This window comes from Schistocerca serialis, chromosome 6, assembly GCF_023864345.2.
Source record: "Schistocerca serialis cubense isolate TAMUIC-IGC-003099 chromosome 6, iqSchSeri2.2, whole genome shotgun sequence".
NCBI classification, from domain to species: domain Eukaryota; kingdom Metazoa; phylum Arthropoda; class Insecta; order Orthoptera; family Acrididae; genus Schistocerca; species Schistocerca serialis.
The window spans coordinates 451397002-451421722 of record NC_064643.1 but is presented as its reverse complement, the minus strand read 5'-3'; the positions used below and the strand labels follow the sequence as shown (position 1 = coordinate 451421722).

At 44.0% G+C, this 24721-nt stretch overlaps 1 protein-coding gene and 1 non-coding gene across 2 annotated transcripts in view; one reads left to right on the top strand and one right to left on the bottom strand.

Moving 5' to 3' along the window:
* The window catches only part of LOC126484194 (uncharacterized), a 549250-nt gene that overhangs the window by 522563 nt on the left and 1966 nt on the right, over positions 1 to 24721 (bottom strand). The window contains exon 2 of the mRNA XM_050107608.1: positions 16425 to 16918. Coding sequence (XP_049963565.1) covers positions 16425 to 16918 — 494 coding nt within the window. The remainder of the gene's footprint in view (positions 1 to 16424; positions 16919 to 24721) is intronic.
* Positions 20372 to 20478, top strand: LOC126485627 (U6 spliceosomal RNA). The gene has a single exon (XR_007588051.1). It is a non-coding gene; the product is annotated as a U6 spliceosomal RNA (small nuclear RNA).

The window sequence follows — 24721 nt, the reverse complement described above, 5'->3', positions numbered from 1 at the left end:
GACAAGTGTCGTCAACACTCAAATTCTGAAGATAAGGACTGATGCAGTAAAGTGAATGAAACTCTGTATTCCGAAGTTACTTTACCATTACTGCAGAATAACCTTACCTACTGCAAATTAACCTTCCCGTGTATGCTTCAAGGTTATGTACAATTATGAACAATGCCAGTAATAAGAAGAGTATAATACGTTTCTAAAATCTGGCTCACATATGTAGTTACTTAATTTTATTAATTGCAACATATTTCATTATTTTTCTCCAATAAAACAATACGTTTCTTTGAAAATACTGCCGAATTACCTTACCCTTTCAAATGTGTGTGAATTCCTAAGGTACCAAACTGCTGAGATCATGGGTCCCTAGACTTATCCACTACTTATACTATCTTAACGCTAAGGAAAACACTCACACCCTTGACCGAGGGAGGACTCGACCCTCCGGCGGGAGGGGACGCACGATTAGTGAATGGCGCCTCTAACCGCGCAGCCACTCCGCGCGGCACCTTACCCTGTACGTAAATGACCTTCCACTTACTATTCGTGAAGCAGAATTGGTACTACGAAGTTTTTCTGCATGGCCATCTTCACTGCAGCTGTTATAATCAATTATAATTGGTTTCTCCCTCTTAAGGTCACTGCAATTAACTAAACTGTGTGCTACATCATACGTGTTTCGCTTTTATTTCTGTTGTGTACATAGTTCCGCGTAGTCAGCGCGTACACAACTTTCCCACTAGAGCGCGCCCCGCTAAGCACAACAGCGCAGGTGCAGCGCTCGTCCGTCTCCGCACTAAGAGATGGCGCTGTCTTAGAGACGGACCAAATTTTGCTTCCGTCGATCCGCGTATTAATATGTAACGCAGCCAATGAGATTTCTGCTAAAGTAGAACCTTTTCTCCTCGCGGATCACACTCGCGCAGTGATACCTGAACGCGCGAGGTATTATAACGAGTGTACAGATCTCCGATTAGTCAGTCTGCATTAGTCTGCACCAGTCTACATTAGTCTGTACCAGTCTATAGTCAAGTTTCAGTCTGCGCCTAATAAGATTATCATATTCCTGTACATAGCCATGAAGATAAATGCATAGACACTTTGTCAAGTATCAGAGATATGTGAGAATAAGATTAACGTACCAAGACCAAAGGAACTTCAGATTGTCGATTGTAAATAGCATCCAGAACCAAGTTAAGTAATTTTTAGGCTTGTTATTATTTTAATAAATGTGTGTGAAAATTAATCAAGTTCTGTTTAAAGTTGGTCACAGTCAATCTACTACTCTAAGCGTGCAAGTGGCATTTCTATCGTCTGACCTAACGGCAGAAGATAAACACGCCACGATAAGACCACGAGACATATTGCTGACACTCGCCTACTTCGTTAGAGCGACAAGTCAAATAATCTGATGGTGTGTGTACTGAAGGTCTTACAGTACACACACCACAATTTCCAAAGCATATTCCATGGTATTCCAAAAATATGTAATCGTTATGTTTGTATTTTTGGTTATAATAGATTAAAAAGAAAAAACTGCGTTTATTTACAAAGCATCTTCTGAAAATACTGATACGTAGTAGCCTGAGGTAGCAAAAGTCATGGGATAGTGAAATGCAAATATACAGATGGCGGTAATATCGCGCACACGAGGCATAAAAGGGCAGTGCATTGGCGGAGCTGTCATTTGTACTTCAGGTGATTCGTGTTAAAAGGAGTCCGATGTCCTTACGGCCGCGCGACGGGTATCAACAGACTTTGAACGAAGAACGGTAGTTTAAGCTAGACGCATGGGTCATTCCATTTGGAAATCGTTAGGGAAATCAGTATTCCGAGATTCACAGTGTCAACAATGTACCAAGAATACCAAATTTCAGGCATTACCTCTCACCAAGGACAATGCAGTGGCCTACGGCCTGCTCTTAATTATGGAGACCAGCGAAGTTTGTGTAGAGTTGTCAGTGCTAAAAGGCAAGCAACACTGCTTGAAATAACAGCAGAAATCAATGTCTGACGTTCGACAAGTTCAGTATCAGTTAGGACAACGCGGCGAAATTTGTCGTTAATGAGCTATGGCAGCACACGAGCGACGCGAGTGCCTTTGCTAACAGGACATCGCCCGCCCCACCTCTCCTGGGCTCGTGACCATACCGGCAGGACTCTAGACGACTGGAAAAGCGTGGCCTGTCAGATTTTAGTTGGGTAAAAGCTGATGATAGGGTTCAAGTATGGTACAGACCCCACGAAGCCAAGGACCCAAGTTATCAACAAGGCACTGTCCAAGATGATGGTGACTCCACAATGATGTGATCTGTGTCTACATGGAATGGACTGGGACCTCTGGTCCAACGGAACCGATCATTGACTGGAAATGGTTATGTTCGGCTACTTGGAGACCATCTGACCATTCATGAACTTCATGTTCCCGAACAATGATGGAATTTTTATGTATAACAATGCGCCATATCGCCGGGCCATTTTCGCAATCATGGACAGCTATAGAGGCAGCATGGCTGAATATCTCTGCAAGGGAGTTCCAACGACTTGAGTCCAAGCCACGTCGTGCAGCTGCAATACACCGGACAAAAAGAGCTCGGTCACGACATTAGGGCCGAGAGGTTCTAAGCACTTCAGTCCGGAACCGCGTTTCTGCTACGGTCGCAAGTTCGAATCCTGCCCCGAGCATGGATGTGTGTGATGTCCTTAGGTTAGTTGGGTTTAAGTAGTTCTAAGTTCTAGGGGACTGATGACCTCAGATGTTAAGTCCCATAGTGCTTAGAGCTATTTTGAACGACATTAGGGGATACCTCTTGACTTTTATCATCTCAGTGTAATCTAGGTACATCTTACACGGGGACCACACTTTGAAGGTTCAGTCACTATTATCACCTGAGTTCACATTTGGTATGGATCATGAGATTTTTAAAAAGTATTGGATTTTAAACAGGTATAGAATTAATACGGCTTTAGAAGTGGAAATTATTGAATGAAATTTTAAAATGGGGCTATTAATTAGTCAAGTACGTAAAATTAATAATTTAGAGAAAGCAGAAAGATAGAAAGTTGCAACGTTGCCGCCAAATGGCGCGGTGGCGATAGGAATTCGCGTAATAGTACCTATCCACTACAAAAATTGCCTAGAAGTTCTAAACTTTGTATACCGTGTAAATCTCTATAATATCTCGAAACAAATCAAAAATATGTTGTAAATTTAATTTTAATCCATACCGAATTTCATAAGGGACCCAGCTGTTATGGATTGTTGATGAATTATACCATCAGCCACAAATATTTTTAAAATGCTGTATTTCATTGTCATAACCGGTTTCGGGCATTCCACGGCCATCTTGAGATTGCTAACATTTCCGATTACGTTGTTTTCGTCAGCAGTTTGCTGTGTACTCCTGCAGTATCTCTTTGTTTTGATATAGTTTTTAAGCTTTTTCAGGACAAAGCAATAGTAAAGTGTACTACTCTGACAATTGCGAGGCAATCGCAAGAGAAGTTTTACGCGTCTATTATGTAACTGATGTATCTGCGTGCAGGTGCCGGACGTTACTGGTGTTCTGGCTGTTAGAATTCGAGCTTTGTAAGACGATTGTGTGTGAGCTGACGGCTCGACTCCCGTTCATACTTTCTTCTTGCTACATTCGCAACGTCTCACCGCTACGCAGTTTAACTGCCAAACGGGGTCTGCCTCTGTGTCGAAGCGTCGAGGTGCAAGATAGTAAAGGGATTTCGCAAATCACGACAGGCATACATTTTAGGGAATGATCTATGCGTTTCTTTATTTACTTGTCGATAGCTATAAATATGTTTGTTCTAATAATTAAATTCAATTAAAAATAGTAAGTAGTCAAATAACATGAAATTTAGTAAAACTGCATGCACGTACAAGTGTTTTTTAATTGTATTACCTCTGAAATATAATGTAAATTAAATAATATGACCAGTGATGAAAAACATATATTAAAACTTAAGTTCGAGTCGTCGCCATATACAGATTTGTCTACACTATGTGGTCAAAAGTATCCGGACACCTGGCTGAAAATGACTTACAAGTTCCTGGTGCCCTCCCTCGGTAATGCTGGAATTCAATACGGTGTTGACCCACGCTTAGCCTTGATTACAGCTTCCAATCTCGCAGGCATACGTTCAATCAGACGCTGGAAGGTTTCTTGGGCAATGGCAGCCCATTCTTCACGGAGTGCTGCACTGAGAGGGGGTATCGATGTCGATCGGTGAGGCCTAGCACGAAGTCGGCGTTCCAAAAAATCACAAAGGTGTTCTATAGGATTCAGGTCAGGACTGTGTGCAGGCCAGTCCATTACAGGGATGTTATTGTCGTGCAACTACTCCGCCACAGGCCGTGCATTATAAACAGGTGCTCGATCACGTTGAAAGATGCAATCGCCGTCCCCGAATTGCTCTTCAGCAGTGGGAAGCAAGAAGGTGCTTAAAACATCAATATAGGCCTGTGCTGTGATAGTGCCACACAAAACAACAAGAGGTGCAAGTCCCCGCCATGAAAAACAAGACCGCACCATAACACCATCGCCTCCGAATTTTACTGTTGGCACTACAAACGTTGGCAGATGATGATCACCGGGCATTCGCAAATACCCACACCCTGCCATCGGATCGCCACTTTGTGTACTGTGATTTGTCACTCCACACAACGTTTTTCCACTGTTCAATCGTCCAATGTTTACGCTCTTTACACCAAGCGAGGCGCCCTTTGGCGCTTACCGCCGTGATGTGTGACGTCTGAGCAACCGCTCGACCATGAAAGCAAAGTTTTCTCACCTCCCGCCTAGCTGTCATAGTAGTTGGAGTGGATCGTGTTGCAGTTTGGAATATCTGTGTGATGGCTGAACAGATGTCTGCCCATTATACATTACGATCCTCTTCAACTGTCGGCGGTCTCTGTCAGCCAACGGACGAGGTCGGACTGTACACTTTTATGCTGTACGTGTCCCTTCACGTTTCCACTTCACTGTCACATCGGAAACAGTGGACCTGGGGATGTTTAGGAGTGCTGAAATCTCGCGTACAGACGTCTGACACAAGTAACTCCCAATCACCTGACCACGTTGGATGTCCGTGAGTTCCGCGGAGCACCCCAGTCCGCTCACTCACGATGTCTAATGACTACTGAGGTCGCTGATATGTGGAGTACCTGGCGTTGGTATCGCCACGCTGGACCTAATACGAAAAACGTATATTTTTGGAGGTGTCCGGATACTTTTGATCACGTAGTGTAGATCAGTTACGTAATAGACGCGTAAAATTCTCTTGGGATTTTCTCGAACTGCCAGAGTAGTGCACATTACTACTTACGCATTGTGTTGTTTTAATGGCCTACTAAAGGTATATAAAGTTTGACGGAAATCTGTGATCCCAATGTCGTTACCTCCCCTTCTGGGACAGCAAGACCGCTGAGGAGTAACGGAGCTCCAGGTGAAAGCGGAAGGCTGTAGGGGGTTTCGTGCTAACTGCCGTGGCCACGCGAGTTGCCCTTATCCTCATCTCCAGAGTTCTTGGAGATTTCAGTCGCTCGAGAAATACCTTCCTCGTGATAAGGCACGTCAACGTCTTCGACACGCACCGCTTTCGTTCTACTCTCGTAATAAATTGGGGTACCTTCAGTTCCAACCACTTTTATGACGTCGTCGCGGTCACAGACATTTTTAGAAGGTAAAGAAAGCATTTATTTTAGTCAATCTCTGATAACCATTTCAGTCTCGCCTTTGATCAATACGGACGTAAGTATCAAGATGATAACCATAAAAGTCCGATTCCTCTATTCTGTTTACTGTTGCTTGCTTTAGCCACGTAACCAGCATAAGCCTACATGAGTTGACTGGTATCGTCAGCATTTCCATCGTCGCAGTAGGAAACTTTTACTCTCTGTTTCATGTAATGCGTTATTATTTATGTAAATTGGAGAGACATTGTCAGATAGATAAAATGTCAACATTTTGGATCAGCTCTGTAACTGGACTTTATATTTGCATCCATATATAAATTTACATTTTGCAAGCCACGTTATCATTAATAAAATGTTCCGGGCTATCATGTCGTGGTCGAATGGATTTCACGTTAAGACCCAACGTTTCGTCCCTAGCTGCGGAGGACATTTTAAAGGGGGATCGTAGCTTTTTTTTGAATGTCCGATTCACACCCTGGCTCGCTACTGTCTACAGCAAAATTCCGCTACCACGTGCTTCCGCCCTGTTATGTGACATCGTGTGTTTTGAAAGAGCGAGCGGAATTGGCCATTTTCTACTGCCGTCGTCCACTGTTATTATCACCCCCTTGGTGGAAGACGTTACACATCTTGTTCAACACCGGATTCCCGATGTCATTCAATTTCACGTCCTCCTCCTTCTTACTGAAATTCCTGGGGTGTTTTACAATCTCTATGTCCTCTCTGTATAGCTTTTCATGGTATCAGCTTGTGGTAGACAGTAAATGAGTCCTATCAAAATAAATCTGGTGCCTCTTGAGTGCAAAGCATATTCCGCGACAGCTGATCTGTCAGTCTCCCCTCTTCTGCAGTTGCCCTTGTGCTCTTCTAGTCGTTTTTCCGACCATTTTTTTTGTAGTACCCATGTACACCTCCCCACAACTGCACGGAATCCTATAAATTCCTGCTTGTTTTCAGCGCTTGGCCGATTGTAGGTGATCTTGTATCTTCCGGGTGGGTTTGTATATCACCGCAATGTTCCGCTTTTTCAAGATTTTTCCTATGCGGTCAGTAACGTCCTTAATGAAAGGCAAGAAAACTTTCGATTTCACCGGCGCTTGAGCATCGCTATGATTTCTCCGCGTTGGTCTTAATGCCTTTTTCACCTCAGCAAAGGAATAACCATTCTTCAGCAATGCATTGGTGAGATGTTTTAATTCTGCGCCAAGCAATTCCAGTTCGCAGATTTTTCTTTGTCTACCCGCCAACGTTTTTATGATGCCTCGCTCTTATTATGGGTGGTGGTTCGAATCCCGGTGTAGGCAGAGGGCTGTGTGAATGAATTTCGGTAAATCATGTGGCCCAAGCCACAATCTTCTTTCTTGAAAACTAGTACATCAAGAAAACTCAGTCTTCCACCTGTCTCCTCCTGCGGGGCATCATAAAAACTTTGGCACTCGTGTGAGGAATAAATATGACAAGGGAAAAGAAGAGCAACTGATGAAAGAAACTAAACTAATATTTTAGCAGCAGTAACACAAAATGCAAATGTCAGTAAGACGCATCTCGAAAGTACGAGATGGATTAACCAAAAGAGTCGTGATGACCGGGTGTTGTGTGAGGCCCTAGGTTAGTTAGGTTTAAGTAGTTCTAAGTTCTAGAGGACTGATGACCTCAGATGTTAAGTCCCATAGTGCTCTGAGCCAGGGCAACCAAACGAGTCTTCTGCCAACACTACAAAAAAATGGTTCAAATGTCTCTAAGCACTATGGGACTTAACATCTGAGGTCATCAGTCCCCTAGAACTTAGAACTACTTAAACCTAACTAACCTAAGGACCTCACACACATCCACGCCCGAGGCAGGATTCGAACCTGCGACCGTAGCAGCAGCGCGGTTCCGGACTGAAGCGCCTAGAACCGCCCGGCCACATTATATTCCATCGTGTTTCATCCTTTTCACATTTCACTGTATCTAAACTTCATGGCAATGACTTTCAAAAATTGTTTACATTTCTCGGAATATTATTGACGAAAAGTGTGAAGTGATGCGACACACTTATGCAAACATTTGTTTAAGGGAGAGGCTTACATTTCTCGGAATATTATTGACGAAAAGTGTGAAGTGATGCGACACACTTATGCAAACATTTGTTTAAGGGAGAGGCATCGTTTACAAACCATGAACAAGTAACTCTTTGCAATATGCACTAATCGTCAGCTGAAAATCCACGCTCCGAAAGAAGTGGATAAAAACAGTGGACTTCGAATGTCAACGTTTGGTGCGTGTTTTTCAAGATTCATATCACTGGGTCTGTTTTATTGAAGGGAATCTAAATACACTCAAGTCCCTCGAATTCCTAAGATATGTTGCTGAGCCGGCCGGAGTGGCCGTGCGGTTCTAGACGCTACTGTCTGGAACCGCGAGACTGCTACGGTCGCAGGTTCGAATCCTGCCTCGGGCATGGATGTGTGTGATGTCCTTAGGTTAGTTAGGTTTAAGTAGTTCTAAGTTCTAGGATACTGATGACCACAGCAGTTGAGTGCCATAGTGTTCAGAGCCATTTTTATGCTGCTGACGCAGTTATTGGAAGACTCCTACTGGCCATAAGGCAATCAGTGTGGTGCTAACATGACGGATGTCCCTCCCATTCTGCACATGGAACGACAGACCCTCTTAAGACAACATTCCGAGAGCATTCGAACGGTCGTTCAGGAAATGAAAAAAGTTTTGCATACTCACCAAACTTAACGCTTCTAATCTTTTATTTGTAGCAAAAATTAAAATAAGAGCTCTGTTAGGAAACGCTAACGACTCCCGAACACGGGCTTGTGGAGCAGACAATTCCAGAAGAAATTCAACGTGCAGTATTGTTTTTTCAAAATCACTTCATAGCGCGTAGCAGTGCTCAAGGACAACATTTCGAGCACTTGGTATGATGGCCGTGATAATAAACACACGAACCGTACCTTAGTTACGTGGTTTTCTTACATTTGGTGAAATAGAGCAGAGGTTTGAGGAGCCGCACGGTTTAAGGCGCCATGTCACGGATCGCGCGGGCCCTAACGCCGGAGGTTCGAGTCCTCCCTCGGGCATGGACGTGTGTGTTGTACTTAGTATAAGTTAGATTAAGTTAGTTTAAGTAGGGTATAAGTGTAGGGACCCATGGTCTCAGCAGTTTGGTCCCTTAGGAATTCACACGCACACACACACACACACACACACACACACACACACACACACGTACGTTTGTGGAACCTCTTTTCCTGGCGGCAGGACAGAGGTTTTCCACTGCTGTTATCTTCATGCTAGTCGCTGAAGTGACAAAAGTCACGGAATACTAATACACACATATACCGATGGTGGTAGTACTACCAGTACTACCACCATCGGTAGTATCGTGTACACAAGGTAGAAAACAGTAGTCCATTGGGAGAACTGTAATTCATACTCAGGTGATTCATGTGGTGAGTTTTCTGACGTGATCATGGTGGCACGACGGGAATTAACAGAATTTGAACGCGAAATGGCAGTTGGAGCCAGACGCATTGGGCATTCCGTTTCGGTAATCGTTGGGGAATACAGTATTCAGAGATATATAAAGTGTCGAGAGTGTACCGACGATAGCAAATTTCAGCAATTACCTCTCACCACGAACAATGCAGTGGCCGGCGGCCTTCACTTAACGACTGAGAGCAGCTTCGTTTGCATAGAGTTGTCACTGCTAACAGACAAACAATACCGCATTAAATAACTGTAGAAATTAACATGGGACGTACGATTAATATATCCTCGGCTATGTCAACAGACGACTCACGCGAGTGCCTTTGCTGACAGCGCGATATCGCCTGCAGCGCCTTTCCTGGGCCCGTGAACCATATCGGTTGGATCCTAGACGACTGGAAAACCGTGGCCTGGTCAGATGAGTCCCGATTACAGTTGGAAAGAGCTGATGGCAGGGTTCGAGTGTGGCGCAGATCCCACGAAGCCATGGTCCGAAATTGTCAACAAGGCACTGTGCAGCCATTCTTGGGCTTCATGTTCAAAACAACGACCTAATTTTTATGGATAACAATGCGCCATATCACCGGGTCACAATTGTTCGCGAATGGTATGGCCACCCAGATCGCCTGACATCGTCGAACATTTATGGAACACAATCAGGAGGTCGGCTCGTGCACCTACACCGCCAACATTTTCGCAGTTATGGACGGCTATAGAGACGGCTTGGCTCAATATTTCTACAGAGGAATTCCAACAACTTGTTGAGTCTGTGTCACTGCAAGTTGTTGCAATACGCCGGCCAAAAGGAGGTCCGACACGGTACGAGGAGGTATTTTATGACTTTTGTCACCTCAGTGTATATTCAAGTCCCGTACACGTTATGTCGTTAAAGTTCCCTTAGAAGCATGTTTCAAATGCCACAGAAAAGACTGCATAGTTTCTTTAGAAAAAAAGAAAGTCGTCGGCGTCGTAATTCTGTGACTGTAAACGATAAAAGTATCTTATGAACGTCAGGAAATTTGCGATATTGTCAGATATAAGTTGGCGAAAACCGCTTCTCGATATATTCATTCATTTTCTATGTATATGCGGTGGTGTGTCTTAGCTGCTTCAGCCTGTATAAAAAAATTAAGTATTTCTGCCTTCATTCAATCCTCTTCTGTGAAGGTGGCGTCATAATGATTCAGTATCTAGACAGATGATTTTGTACCATCGACTGATTTTATGTGGATTCAAAAATTTTCAGCGTTTTTTGGCATCCAGGCAGGTAATAACTTCATTTCTAATTAATTGAACACTTCTCACGTAGAGGTCCTTACACTTGTTTTTCTTCATTCAGCGTTTGTTTGTCAGCTCAATGTTTTCTTCTTTCAGCTTTTGTTTGTCAGCAGCAATGGTGTTCCTTTTTGATTTGCTGTGCAGCTTTCTCTGTTTCGGTAGTAAATTTGTAGTATAGTTACTGAACCGTAATGTGTTCTTCTCGACTCTCACTATCTTCCACGGCACGAAATTTGTCTCAGTTTGCAGCAGAGATCTTCCACAATCGTCTGACAGAGTTGAATGTTTTTTGCTGAGTGGTCAGCTTCTGATTATCATCTTGTCACACATCTTAAGGAAAATCATCTTTCCACTTTCGTTTTTTTTTCCCACATGCAATAACGTCGGCAATGTCTATTTGATGTTTTGAAATCTGACTTTAAAATTGTTTTATTATTAGTTTTTTAATATAGCTTTAACTTATTACAGTCCATAGGAGCTATTGGCGTCGTCTATAAGATGAAATTAACGAGTGTAAAGTGTTTTCAGTCTACTTTCCCGGTCAAATTCCAGTAAAAATAGAAGAGGCGAAGAGTTCCATCGTATCTATCGACAAGGAACCTAATTCTCGTGAGGTCGGTGCCCGCGTGTTCTCTCTCTCTCTCTCTCTCTCTCTTCTCCCTCCTTTTTTCTTCTCTAGTGTGCATTGTAATCACAACGTGCCTCTCTGTAGTAATATCAAGCACCCGCTGCCAAGCAGCACTATGGGTGTAGCCGGTGTCTCGGTTAACTTAGTGGCTATAAGCCAGAGTAGAAGGCGTGGGATCCAATTACCCTTGATGATAACAAAGTTAGCGTCGGCGAGTATCTGAGGTCTTCCTCGAATCAGTCTCGGAAAGAAGACCGAATATATTTTATACTAGGATATCGTCAAAGAGAACTTCGTTGGCATATGAGGGAAAGTAGTTTATGAAAGAAAACAACTGCAGCTTCTTGTATAGAACTACAGTGATGAGACTGAGCTGAAGCAAACAGGAAAACACTCACCTCATATTCGAAGCGCGACTCAGTCAAGATTCTGTATGTATTCATCTCAAATGTGAATCCCTTAGTCTTTTCTAAAAGTATTAATCTGGATTGTAGCGTATGTGGAAGTGAAACGTGAATAATGAAGAGTTCAGACAGGAAGAGGAATGAAGCTTTGAAACGTGGTACTACAGAAGAATGCTGAATATTATATGATACGACTAAAAGAAGAAAGCAGGGGATGGGGGTGGGGGGTGGGGGGAGTTTAAAAGTAGACGAATGCGTGACTATAGAAAGCAAGTTAAAATGGATGTAAGTTGAAGAAGTTAATACAGAGATGAAGATGTTTGCCCAGGATAGACCAGCGTTGAGGGTTGCATTAAACAGTCTTTGGTTCAAAATGGTTCAAATGGCTCTGAGTACTATGGGACTCAACTTCTAAGGTCATCAGTCCCCTAGAACTTAGAACTACTTAAACCAAACTAACCTAAGGACATCACACACATCCATTCCCGAGGCAGGATTCGAACCTGCGACCGTAGCGGTCTCGCGGTTCCAGACTGAAGCGCCTAGAACCGCTCGGCCACCACGGCCGGCAATGATGGATTCCACAGCTAGTTTGTAATAAATTTTACAATCTACTCTGAAACCTACTTTTCCATTGCATGTACTCGGATTGTGTTTTTAAGAAATTATTAATATGAACCACTGAGTTTATTACAAGGACGCCATGGCGTTTAAAGTTAAATAGGCGCAAGTAATTGTTTTAATTAACACACATAAGGTTACGGAGTGCAGCTATTGCATGATTGTGTTATGTATTTTATTGCTGTGTTAGGTGCATAATACGTATTACAGCACGTCTAGCGAATTGTAAAATAATGAGCGTTTTTTTCTGCTGTATTCAACATTGCTGAATTATATTGTTCTTGAAGCATTACCTAAGATTAGGAAAGGTTTTAGTTTGATGATCAGATTGAGTCAGACACTGCCACTGGAATAAATTAGTGTCTACAAACGACCTATTGTGTCAACCAGAGTATTGTCGCTTTTGTCCGATATTTTAATTGCATCAACTGAAGTAGCAAGCGTCTTGTATGAGTCTTTAAGAATCAGTGTCCATGTTTCAAATTCATACTTTGTATGGAGAGGATTTGTCGTAGGTCGCAGTTACCGCCCGTAAGTTCAACAATAGCTTTGTCCTGTTAATCTGCCACGTTTCATTCATTTCCGAATTATCCTGATGACAACATTACATTCTACACATCATCATCTTCATCATCATCTTCTTCACCATCATCATCTTCACCATTACCATAATCATATCATGCATTAGGTCCTTCAATTTGATGCTAAGTTCACAAATGGTCTTTCCACCTTTTCTTTCGTCTTCCCGCTCTGTGGAACCCTCTAGGCTTCTTGTTGTAGACCGATTATGGCAAATGTTCTTCAGCGTCATTTGCATATGAGACATCCAATTTTGATAATACTGTAAGATATCGTGATTTACGCTGTAAATCTTGCACGTCTGCCACATGTTTTCAATTCTCGTCTCGTCCTTTTATGACACTCCCAAAACTAATAGAAGAATTCGCATTTCAGAGACTTGAACTCTACTTTCGTCGTTGCTAGAGCGGCCCCACACATCAACCCCACTCGCCGGTACCGGTGTTGTCTTCTAGAACGTCAGGACTGTTTATTTCCTCACTTTTTCATAGTTTTTCACTTATCGTACTAAACATTCCTTTATATTCATCCAAATGTTGAGCTTTTCAAAATTTGGGAGAGTGTAACCAAGGTAAAGTAAATTGGATGACCTGTTTAATGTGCATATTATTAATATATAATTTAAGCGGACTTGAGGCGGTCTACAAAATGTCATGGATTCTATACTTAAACTTTCCGTTGTTGATGGGCTGTGGGCAATGCAGTCTCAAAATTAATTTGCGAAAAAAGACATAGGCTCAGCAAATGAAATGTGTCAGGTCCAGAGACATTACTGGTCTCACAGAGATATGATTTATGCATGTAGACTGAAGCGGCGAATGAACATTTGTACTAAAGCCGGATTCGATTCCCAGCCTTCGTACAAATTTTCACTCGTCGCTTCAGTCTACATGCATAAAATTGCCTCAAACTACAATTAAATAATATAACAAAATGAAGAGCATTTAATTACAGTCTGAGACCATTTTCCCTAATCTACCATCGGTTATGTTTAAAGTGCCAGAAGTTCAAAATCGTCCTGCTCCGTTACTTATTCAAACAGAGCTCACTGTAAGCTGTAAGTGAGCTATTAATAGTCACAAACTTTCGTATTTTCAAAGGTTTAAACCTTCATCATCATATGGATTTATGCGAATTAACCAACACTGGACTAGAATTCGGGAGGACAACGGTTCAAACCCTCGTCCGGCAATCCTGATTTAGGTTTTCCATGAATTCCCTAAACTGCTTCAGGCAAATGCCAAGATGGTTCCTTTGAAAAGGCACGGCAGATTTCCCTCCCCATCCTTCTCTCACCCGATGGGACAGATGACCTCGCTCTTTGGTCCCATCCCCCAAATTGTCCGCCCCGATAGCTGTGTAGTCAGCGTCACGGATCGCCGTCCTACGGGCCCGGTTTCGATTCCCGGCTGGGTCGGAGTTTTTCTGCGCTCAGGAACTAGGTGTTGTGTTGTCTTCATCATCATTTCATCCCCATTCGGCGCGCGGGTCGCCCAATGTGGCGTCGAATGTAATAAGACTTGCACCAAGGCGGCCGGACCTGCCCCGCAAGGGGCCGCCCGACCAATGACACCAAACGCTCGTTTCCATCCCCCAAATTAACCAATCAAGCTATGTGAATTAATACGCGACACGTATTTTTTAGGTACGACTTTGAAGTACTGCCTACTAGCAGAAGACAAAAACAAAAGAAAGTTTTAGATAGTGTTCAAAGATTTGTGCACATGTTTTTGACTGCAAAGATGAACACTAATACAAATGTCAGACTACCTCCAGTGGCCGCAGGCTGCTTTTCCTACCTTAATTACTTCATGTACAACATCACATACTGAAGTGAGAAAAGATGGCGTCTAGAACCTAATAAGTACAAAAATATACGTCTATGGACAACACATACCTGTCTTACTAATTCACATAATTGTGGAAATAAAATAATCGTGACTTGTAACAGTTAACTTATAGTTGCACCACTAATGGTCACGACGAAGCATAACCTAAATTGTTCATAGTTAAAAAACGAAATATTGAGCTCTTTCAGTCTTTCGAATATGAATAAACACTGCCTGACAAAAAAAGTGAAACACCCAGAAGACACGGCCGGTTGTCAGATTAACTTTGTACAAACACACAGCATTGGCCGGTATGTAAATGATTACATTGCGATCCTCTGTGACTGGCCACGAGAGTGTATTATTGTTTTCCTGTTTAGTGTTTTTAACAGGCTTGGTACGGTATATAAGGGTCGTGAATAGCGTCAGAAACTGAGTTATCACTGTGAAGGCCATGGAGATGCCGCGTACTCTTGTGAGACAGCGTTATCAGCACCTGACAGAGTCAGAAGGGGACATCATTGTGAGTCTCTGTTTGGGCGGCTGATCGAATTTTACAATATCTGGATTCGTGGGGAATTGGGATGCGACAGTCGATCGATGTTTGACTGCATGAGGAACGTAAGGGCAGGCACATTCGTCGTCAAGGGTGAGGTCGACCACGTCTGACCACCAAATGGGAGAATCGTTGTATTGTGCACTAAGCACACCGTAACCCCTTCTCAGAAGCGCCTGCCTTCGGAGAACAAGTGATGAACTCCCTGCAACATTCTATGTGAGGCTGCACCATTGATCGGAGACTAGCAGCAGCCGGACTGGAGAATCACCGAGCAGCGCTTAGTCTGCTATTAACACCACAACACAATCGACTACACTTCGAGTAGTGCCGTAAACGGGCAGCTTTGACTGCTGATGAATGCCGTCTCGTTGTGTTCAGTGATTAATCGCGGTTCTGCTCCATGCCAGATGACCATCTTCGATGAGGATGGTAGCGACCTGGGACGAGGCCCCATTCTTCCAGTGTTGGACACGCAGCGGTGTTGCTCCTGGCGTCAGGTTGTGTGGAGCCATGTCACAGCTGGTAGTGACTGAGGGGACTCTCACGACACATGGTACGTCACGGACATCGTTTGTCTTTACACGGTACCTATCATGCGAACAATACCTTTGTGCCATTTTAGATCAGGACAATGATCCTCTAGATATGGTAAGTGACTATATGAACTGTCTGCACGATTCTGATATCTTCTCCCACGGCCAACAACATCCCCTGATCTGGCCCCAATAGAGCATATTCGGACCAGTTCGGACGTCAACTCCATCCCAGTGGCAGTATCCAGCATATGAAAGACCAGTTACAACAGCTGTGGGCCAGCATGCCTCCAAAGAGGATAGTTCAACATTTACAAGACCCTTACAACCCGAATAAGTGCAGGCATCGAGATCAGGGAGGGTGCAATGACATACTGTTATGTTAACCCCTACAAACTGGACTCGATTTTCAATCGCTGAAATAAAATCGAAATTGTAGAGATTCCTCATGGGTCACTCTTTCTACACTGTCGAGGAATCCCTTGAAAAATTAAGCTGATACCTGTGTTATATTGTTGAATGCTTTTACATAAACTTATGGTTTGTCTTTTTTGGGTTCATAAGCATTTTATTTTATCTGTTATTACTTTTATGTTGCAGTTCCATGTACTGACACGTTCATGACCTTGCAGATAGGCCCCCCAATTTGGTTCTACGGAACAAGACGTGTAAAATAAAATAAACATTACGCACTCTCTCAACTCGTAAAGGTTCATTTCGTTTCTTCATTCCTTTTTGGGTGCTTCGCTGTTTTTTATGAGGCATTGTAGACGTAGTTGGGGATGTCGAAAGGGCAGAGTGCGTACCTGTGTCGCTGCGGCGGTGGTGACGGTGGGTTCCTCGACGGGCGCCATCGGCTGCTTGTGGGAGGCCGAGGCGGAGGGGGCGGCAGCGCCGGTGGAGGAGAGCGCGGCGGGGGTGGTGGTGGTGCGGTTGGACACGCTGGTCACCGTGGCAGTGACGCTGGACGGCGAAGCCATCGTGGGCGTCACGTACACCGCTTCGTCCGGACGCAGGCCGGCGGCTGTGGCGGTGGTGGTGACGGGGGCGGCCGGGTCCGGCTCCTCGGCGGCGTCGGCGTCCTGGGAGGCGGAGGAGGCGATGCTGGAGAGCTGCCTGCGCGCGCGGTCTGCGCGCCGCCGCATCACGGAGAGCGTCATCAGCCCGCCCAGCCGGCCCCCGGTCCGGGACGGCTGCTGCTGCAGCTGCTGGCCGCGCCGAGAGACCGCCTTGCTGCCCGGCGACTGCATGCGCGACACCACGGAGGCCGTCGACGCCAGCGACGAGTGCTTGCCGCTTCCTAGCCCGACACAGCACAGATATAGCCTAGCACATAGCATGTTTCGAGAGAAATACGCTAGCGGCCATTAAAATTGCTACACCACGAAAATGAGTGCTACAGACGCGAAATTTAACCGAGAGGAAGAAGGTGCTGTGATATGCAAATGATTAGCTTTTCAGATCATTCACACAAGGTTAGAGCATTCGCACAAGGTAGGCGCCGGTGGCGACACCTACAACGCGCTGACATGAGGAAAGTTTCCAACCGATTTCTCACACACAAACAGCAATTGACCAGCGTTGCCTGGTGAAACGTTGTTGTGATGCCTCGAGCAAGGAGGCGAAGTGCGTACCATTACGTTTCCGACTTTGATAAAGGTCGGATTGTAGCCTATTGCGATTGCGGTTTATCGTATCGCTACATTGCTGCTCGCGTTGGTCGAGATCCAATGACTGTATCCAGAATATGAAATCGGTGGGTTCAGGAGGGTAATACGGAACGCCGTGCTGGATCCCAACGGCCTCGTATCATTAGTAGTCGAGATAACAGGCATCTTATCCGCATGGCTGTAACGGATCGTGCAGACACGTCTCGATCCTTGAGTCAACAGATGGGGACGTTTGCAAGACAACAACCATCTGCACGAACAGTTCGACGACGTTTTCAGCAGCATGGACTATAGCTCGGAGACCATGGCTGCGGTTACCCTCGACGCTCCATCACAGTAAAGAGCGCCTGCGATGGTGTACTCAACGTCGAACCTGGGTGCACGAATGGCAAAACGTCATTTCTTCGGCTGAATGCAGGTTCTGTTTACAGCATCATGATGGTCGCATCCGTGTTTGGCGACATCGCGGTGAACGCACATTGGAAGCGTGTGTTCGTCATCGCCATACTGGCGTATCAACCGGCGTGATGGTACGGGGTGCCATTGGTTACACGTCTCGGTCACCTCTTGTTCGCATTGACAGCACTTTGAACAGTGGTCGTTACATTTCAGATGTGTTACGACCAGTGGCTCTACCCTTCATTCGATCCCTGCGAAACCCTACATTTCAGCAGGATAATGCACGACCACATGTTGCAGGTCCTGTTTGGGCCTTTCTGGATACAGAAATGTTCGACTGCTGCCCTGGCCAGCACATTCTCCAGATCTCTCACCAATTGAAAACGTCTGGTCAATGGTGGCCGAGCAAGTGGCTCTTCACAATACGCCAGTCTCTGTGGTATCGTGTTCAAGTTGCATGGCCAGCTGTAGCTGTACACAACATCCAAGCTCTGTTTGACTCAATGCCCAGGCGTATCAAGACCGTTATTACGGCCAGAGGTAGTTGTTCTGGGTACTGATTTCTCAGGCTCTATGCAACTAAATTGCGTGAAAATGTAATCACATGTCAGTTCTAGTGTAATATATTTATCCAATGAATACCCGTTTATCATCTGCATTTCTTCTTGGTGTAGCAATTTTAATGGCCAGTACTGTAGTAAATATTGTAAACCAAACAAAGGGCGACTTATTGCTTCGTAAGGCGGAAGTTGTGAGTAGTCATATACAGATCTAACAACACTCACCGTTCATGAGACATGTGTGGAACATCGAAAATACACACGCTTATCACAGCCAGACAAGTCAGCTGTGGCCGAACATTGTATTGATACAGGGCATTCCATGAACTACAGTGATGGGAAGCTTTTAACATCCAACGTTTCCTTTTTGGATTCTGTCTTCAAGGAAGCTACAGAGATTAGATTAGCTAACAATTTAATAAACAGAGATAATGGTTTTAATTTGGACAAAACATGGAATCCGGCTCTTGTGGTAATTAATCTGCACAGAAGTCGTCATGGTGTCACGGCCGCCGAAGAATACATCGATAAGCGAATCGACTGTATGTACGGCTTCGCCACAGGCATGCGCAGTACCGCCGCGGAGGTGCCTATAAGGCCGCGCTTGACACCTTGTGACTTCCGCCCATCCCAGGTTCTGTAAAGACCTCCAAATCGTCGAACGCCATGCACTCTGTCTCGCCTTCCGCATCTGCCTTCCGTCCCCCATGCGCATCCTCTACGACCTCATCCCCTTCCTCCACTTTCACCTTTTCCTTGAACACAACCGCACCCTATATACTGTCTGCCGCCTCGATCCCCCTCACCCCCTGGTGTCTCCCTTCTTCTCCACCCTCAACCCGTTACCGTGCCTTTACCGCTGTGTCCCACCCTCTGCCTCCTTTCCCAACGCAGCTTCCACCATCTACCCCTCCTGGATGATGAGCTTCGCCCTGACGTCTACCCTTCTTACCAACTCTAACCCCACCTTCCTCCTGCCTCCTCCTCAGGGCTCCCTCTCCCCCTTTCCCTTCTCCTGAGTGGCTTTCCCTCCTGCACCCCCTCCCACTCCTGTGTCCCCTTCAGTGTCTCTGCACCCTCTCCTGCCTTGTCTTTCCTCTTCCTCTCCTCTCCCACCTGTCTCCTGCCTCTTGGTGCACACCCTGACTCTTTTCATCCCTTCCCCTCCCCTGCTGCACCTTGCCCTCCCCTCCTTTTCCATCCTCTCAGGCCTCTCCCTCGGCAGGTCCCTCCTGGCAGTTTTATTCTTCGTCTTGTCTGCTTCATCTCTCCAAGTGGGTTTAAAGTGTCTTGTTCTGGAGTGTATTTAATACTGTGGCCAACTTTTAACCTATGTGACTTCAGTGTCTTTTTTGTACTCTACGAATCGCCCATTGTGTTTTTTCACTTTATGTCGACTTTTTAAATTGTCCCCCCATGAACGTCTCCATGTCAGTATATTTTTACCTCCATTATCTCCCATTACTATGTTTTTATATCCCCCATTTTTATCGCCTTTCTATGTATAATTTTCTTCTTGTAGTAGCTGTCAAGTCACTTGGCTGACGAACGGCGTATTGTGCCACTGATAGCCCTCCCGTGCCCCATATGAGGCAGGGGAATGAAATCACAATAAAGAAATAAAAAAAGCTTGTGACCAGTCTTGCGACTCACTCTGAGGTTGGACGGATGATAAGCGGCAGCAATATCAACAGAAGCAATTTTATTTGCACGGCTACATGCCCGAAATTTAATAAACTCACAGAGGGTGATCACCAAAACATATAATTACGTTAAAAGTTCATTTCAATAAATTCCACTTCCTACTTCAAAACATTTTCAAATTGTGATACGAAGAGAATGAACGCATTATTTGTCTTTGGGCATTGCAGTGTATAAATGGGGAATGTTGAAAATTTGTGATGGACCAGGACTCGACCCGCATTTGCCTGAAACAACAGACACTGCATATACATATGACGAGGGCGAGGTGACCCAATAACGCCTACAGTACAGTTGTACAAACAACCACAAACTCCTACGGGAATCGGCGATCGCTGATGGGCAAGAACACTACTTGAGAAGTGTGTGGTAAAGTTGGGAATTTCAGTTGGTCCTGGACCATGACTTCATGGACGAGGCGGTGCATTCGTTTCGGCAGTACATATATTAAAATTGGAACGATACAGAGAAGATTAGCACGTCCCATACGCAAGGATGAGAAGCAAAATTGTGAAGCTTTCACATTTCTTTTGCGATGTCACCTTCTGACGTCTCACATCAGCTACTTACACTGAAGCACAAAAGAAACTGGTATTCAAATACAGGCAGAATATGGCGCTGCGGTCGGCAACGCCTATACGTGAGACGATATTAACGCTATGACCCATCTTAGAAATAAACTGAGAAAGGCAGCGAAAGGGTATTTACAAGTTGTACATAAGCCAAGTGGTGATTATAAGAGTCGAAGAACATGAAAGCGAAGCATGAGTCGTGGAATGAGAAAAGGTTTCAGCCTATACCCTATCCCCGATGCTAACCAGTCTGCACATAGAGCAAGTAGCAAAGAAAAAGAAAATCAAGGATAATAGAATGTGATCAAATTAAATCAAGAAATGCCGAGCGAGTTGCCGAAGTAGAGGAAATATACAATGCTAACCACAAGTAGCAAGAAAAGAGTTTCTGAAAAAGAGAAATTAGCAATCAGCGAAAATAAATTCAAATCTTAGGAAGCCTTTTCTGAAAGTATTTGTCTAGTGCATAGCCTTGTGCGAAAGTGAAACGTGGACGATGAGCTCCTCAGCCAGGAAGAGAATAGAAGCTTTCGAAATGCGCTGCTACAGATGAGTGTGATAGTTTTGATCGATAGACCGAATAACAATGAGTAGGTACTGAATCGAATTGTGGAAAAGACAAAATAATGACATGACTTGAGTAAAAGAAGGGATCGTTTAATAGGGAAGCATCAAAGAATAGTTTGATAATTGAAGGAATTGTGTGTGAGCGAGTGTGTGTGTGTGTGTGTGTGTGTGTGTGTGTGTGTGTGTGTGTGAAGTTGTGGGGCAGGGGGGGGGGGGGGGGGGGGAGATGGCATAAAATTGTAGAGAGAGATCAAGACATTAATATACAGCACTTTTCGGCTGCAGTAGTTATGCAGAGGTGACACGGCTTGCACAAAATGGACTAGCGTGGAATGGTGCATCGAACTTGTATTTGAGCTGGAGAGACACCTTTTGAGACAATATCTGTGTGTGTGTGTGTGTGTGTGAAGTTGTGGGGCAGGGGGGGGGGGGGGGGGAGATGGCATAAAATTGTAGAGAGAGATCAAGACATTAATATACAGCACTTTTCGGCTGCAGTAGTTATGCAGAGGTGACACGGCTTGCACAAAATGGACTAGCGTGGAATGGTGCATCGAACTTGTATTTGAGCTGGAGAGACACCTTTTGAGACAATATCTATTTTCAAATTATTAGCAATAGTCAGGAAGTACAGTAGAATCAAAATATGAGATAAAAACCTTAATCCTACTGTCAACAGAGATGAAAAATTCTGAAGGGAACCATGGCATAAAAAGTTAAATCACTTGCTTTTACCATCGATGTTAAATGAGATGGAGATTTCGATCTTTCTTTATCTCAGAGAAAAGGGCTAGGCAAATGCACATATGTGAAATCGGTCGCAGACATGTAGCAGTTGAAGAGTCCTACATTTAATCGGAGATCGGGAACAATAAAAAAATATTTCAGAGACGTCTTTCTGCGGTAAAATATGAGTCATAGTCAAAAAAGCATGTTATAGATGAAAGCATTCATTGTACATTGTAAAGAGTTTTGCCACCAAACCAAACTAAGCATATGTACCAGAATGAATGTCCGCTCCGAAGCAGTGTGTGCACTAATATTAAAATTTCTGAGAGATTAAAATTGTGTGTCGGACCAGGACCAGAAAATTGAATCATTGCCTGTCACAGGCAAGAGCTTCATCAACTAAGCAATCCGGAAAAGACCCTCGATCCATTCTCGCAACTATTCTTTGGCCGGTACCTCTTCTCCTACCTACCAAACTTTCCAGAAGTGCTCGTGCCCTCCTTGCGAAGTAACACTCCTGAAAGAAGGAACTTGCTGAGAAGCTGTGACGGCCGGTCGTAAGTCGTGCTTGGATAGCTCAGTCAGTGTAGCACTTCCCTGTCGAAGGCGAAGGTCCTATTCGAGTCCTAGTCAGAAACACAGTTTTAATCTGCCAGGAAGTTTCTTAAGATGGATATTCCGCAACCTGATAATCGGGAACTTTATTTATTACAAATTTAGAGACCTGTCACTAGATATTTTAGAACATGTCCTACATATTACAGTGTTCATTTGTCATCTTTTCGAAGTTCTTAGTTTTGTTTTTGTCTGCAGTTATTTGCCATAGAATAAATACTTTTTAAAAAATTACAAATAATTTGAGGCTGAAATATAAAAAAAGTTGTATTAAGTAGAGTGCAGAAAGATGATAGAATTGCCGCGCGGGATTAGCCGAGCGGTCTGAGCCGCTGCAGTCATGGACTGTGCGGCTGGTCCCGGCGGAAGGTTCGAGTCTTCCCTCGGGCATGGGTGTGTGTGTTTGTCCTTTAGGATAATTTAGGTTAAGTAATGTGTCAGCTTAGGGACTGATGACCTTAGCAGTTAAGTCACATAAGATTTGACACACAGTTGATGATAGAACAGAGCAGACATTTGTTGGTGCCATGACCGATTGTGACTGTCGGTGAATACCTCGGAATGATTTCTTCAAGCTGTTGACCGCCATTCACAACAAAATAGTTTATATTTAGTAGTACAGAAATGATATTATTAATCATATGCATTAACAATTGGTACTGATCTGTGTACAACGCTGAAGCTTTCTTAGCTAGACTACACTATATTTACTCTAGTATTAGCTATCCTTTGCTATTAGTTGAGTGATATGTAGAATTTGTCAATGAATTTTGGCATGTTATGTCTGACAGATAACTTTTGGAGTCTCATTTACTGTTACATCTCATCTTCCTCCTCTTGATCCTCTTCAGTGTCACTGTTGTCGCTATCACCGCGGATGTCGCTGTCCACTCTCTGGAGCTTGCTACACTGGGCACAGAAATGTTTGTTAGTCGTGCCTGTAAGTATTACTCATGTGTTGCTTTTGAAGTTCTCTCTGTTAATGCATTTAATTGCGGTCATTGCTCTTGATTTCTTATTGCTTTGTATATATGTATCTCTGTATCTGTGTACTCTAAGTGTAGTGTACGTCTATGGTTCGTGTATTGCCCTCAGAAGAAGACAGAGTGTTCTAGGAAATCTTCTTCCACACATGTGCATGTATGTGTCTGTCCCAGACCCCGGTTAGAGTGCGTGGGGTAAGGTCGGTGTCCAGAAGAGAAATGTGCGATACCACAGCTGGGAGTGATATGTTTCATTCTCAACCGTTCCCTTATGTCAGCGAGGAGGTCGAATAATCTATGTGCCTTACCACTTACATAGTAATTTTTCCTTTAGGAATGGTCAGTTTCCTGAGCGATTAAAGTACTCAGTAGTAAAGCCGCTTTATAAAAACGGAGAAAGGGATAATGTAAATAATTTTTGACCTATTTCTATGCTATCAGTTGTGGAAAAAGTTATTGAAAAGGCTGTATATGTAAGGGTAATTGATCATTTTATATCACATGATTTGCTATCAAATGTACAGTTTGGCTTTAGAAGTCGTTTAACAACTGAAAATGCTATATTCTCTTTTCTCTGTGAGGTATTGGATGGGCTAAACAAAAGGTTTCGAACGCTTGGCATCTTTTTGATTTAACTAAGGCATCTGATTGTGTTGATCACAAAATGTTGCTCCAGAATTTGGACCATTAAGGAATACGGGGAGTAGTTCACAATTGTTTCACCTCTTACTTTAGCAATAGGCAGCAAAAGGTCACTATTTACAATGTTGATAACGGCTTTGATGTAGGATCTCAGTGGGGTACTGTCAAGTGGGGGTGCCCCAGGGATCAGTGTTGGGACCACTCCTGTTCCTTATTTATATAAATGATATGCCCTCTAGTATTACGGGTCACTCTAAAACATTTCTGTTTGCTGATGACACTAGCTTGGTAGTAAAGGATGTTGTGTGCAACACTGGCTCGGTTTCAAATAGTGCAGTACGTGACGTAAGTTCATGGCTTGTAGAAAATAAACTAACGCTAAATCACAGTAAGACTCAGTTTTTACAGTTTCTAACACACAATTCAACAAAACCTGACGTTTTAATTTCACAGAACGGGCATATGATTAGCGAAACTGAACAGTTCAAATTTCTAGATGTTCATATAGATAGTAAGCTGTCGTGAGAAGCTCACATTCAGGATCTTGTACAAAGACTTAATACTGCCATTTTTACCATTCGAACGGTATCAGAAGTGAGTGATCGTTCGACATGAAAATTAGTCTACTTTGCTTATTTTCATTCGCTTATGTGGTATGGTATTAT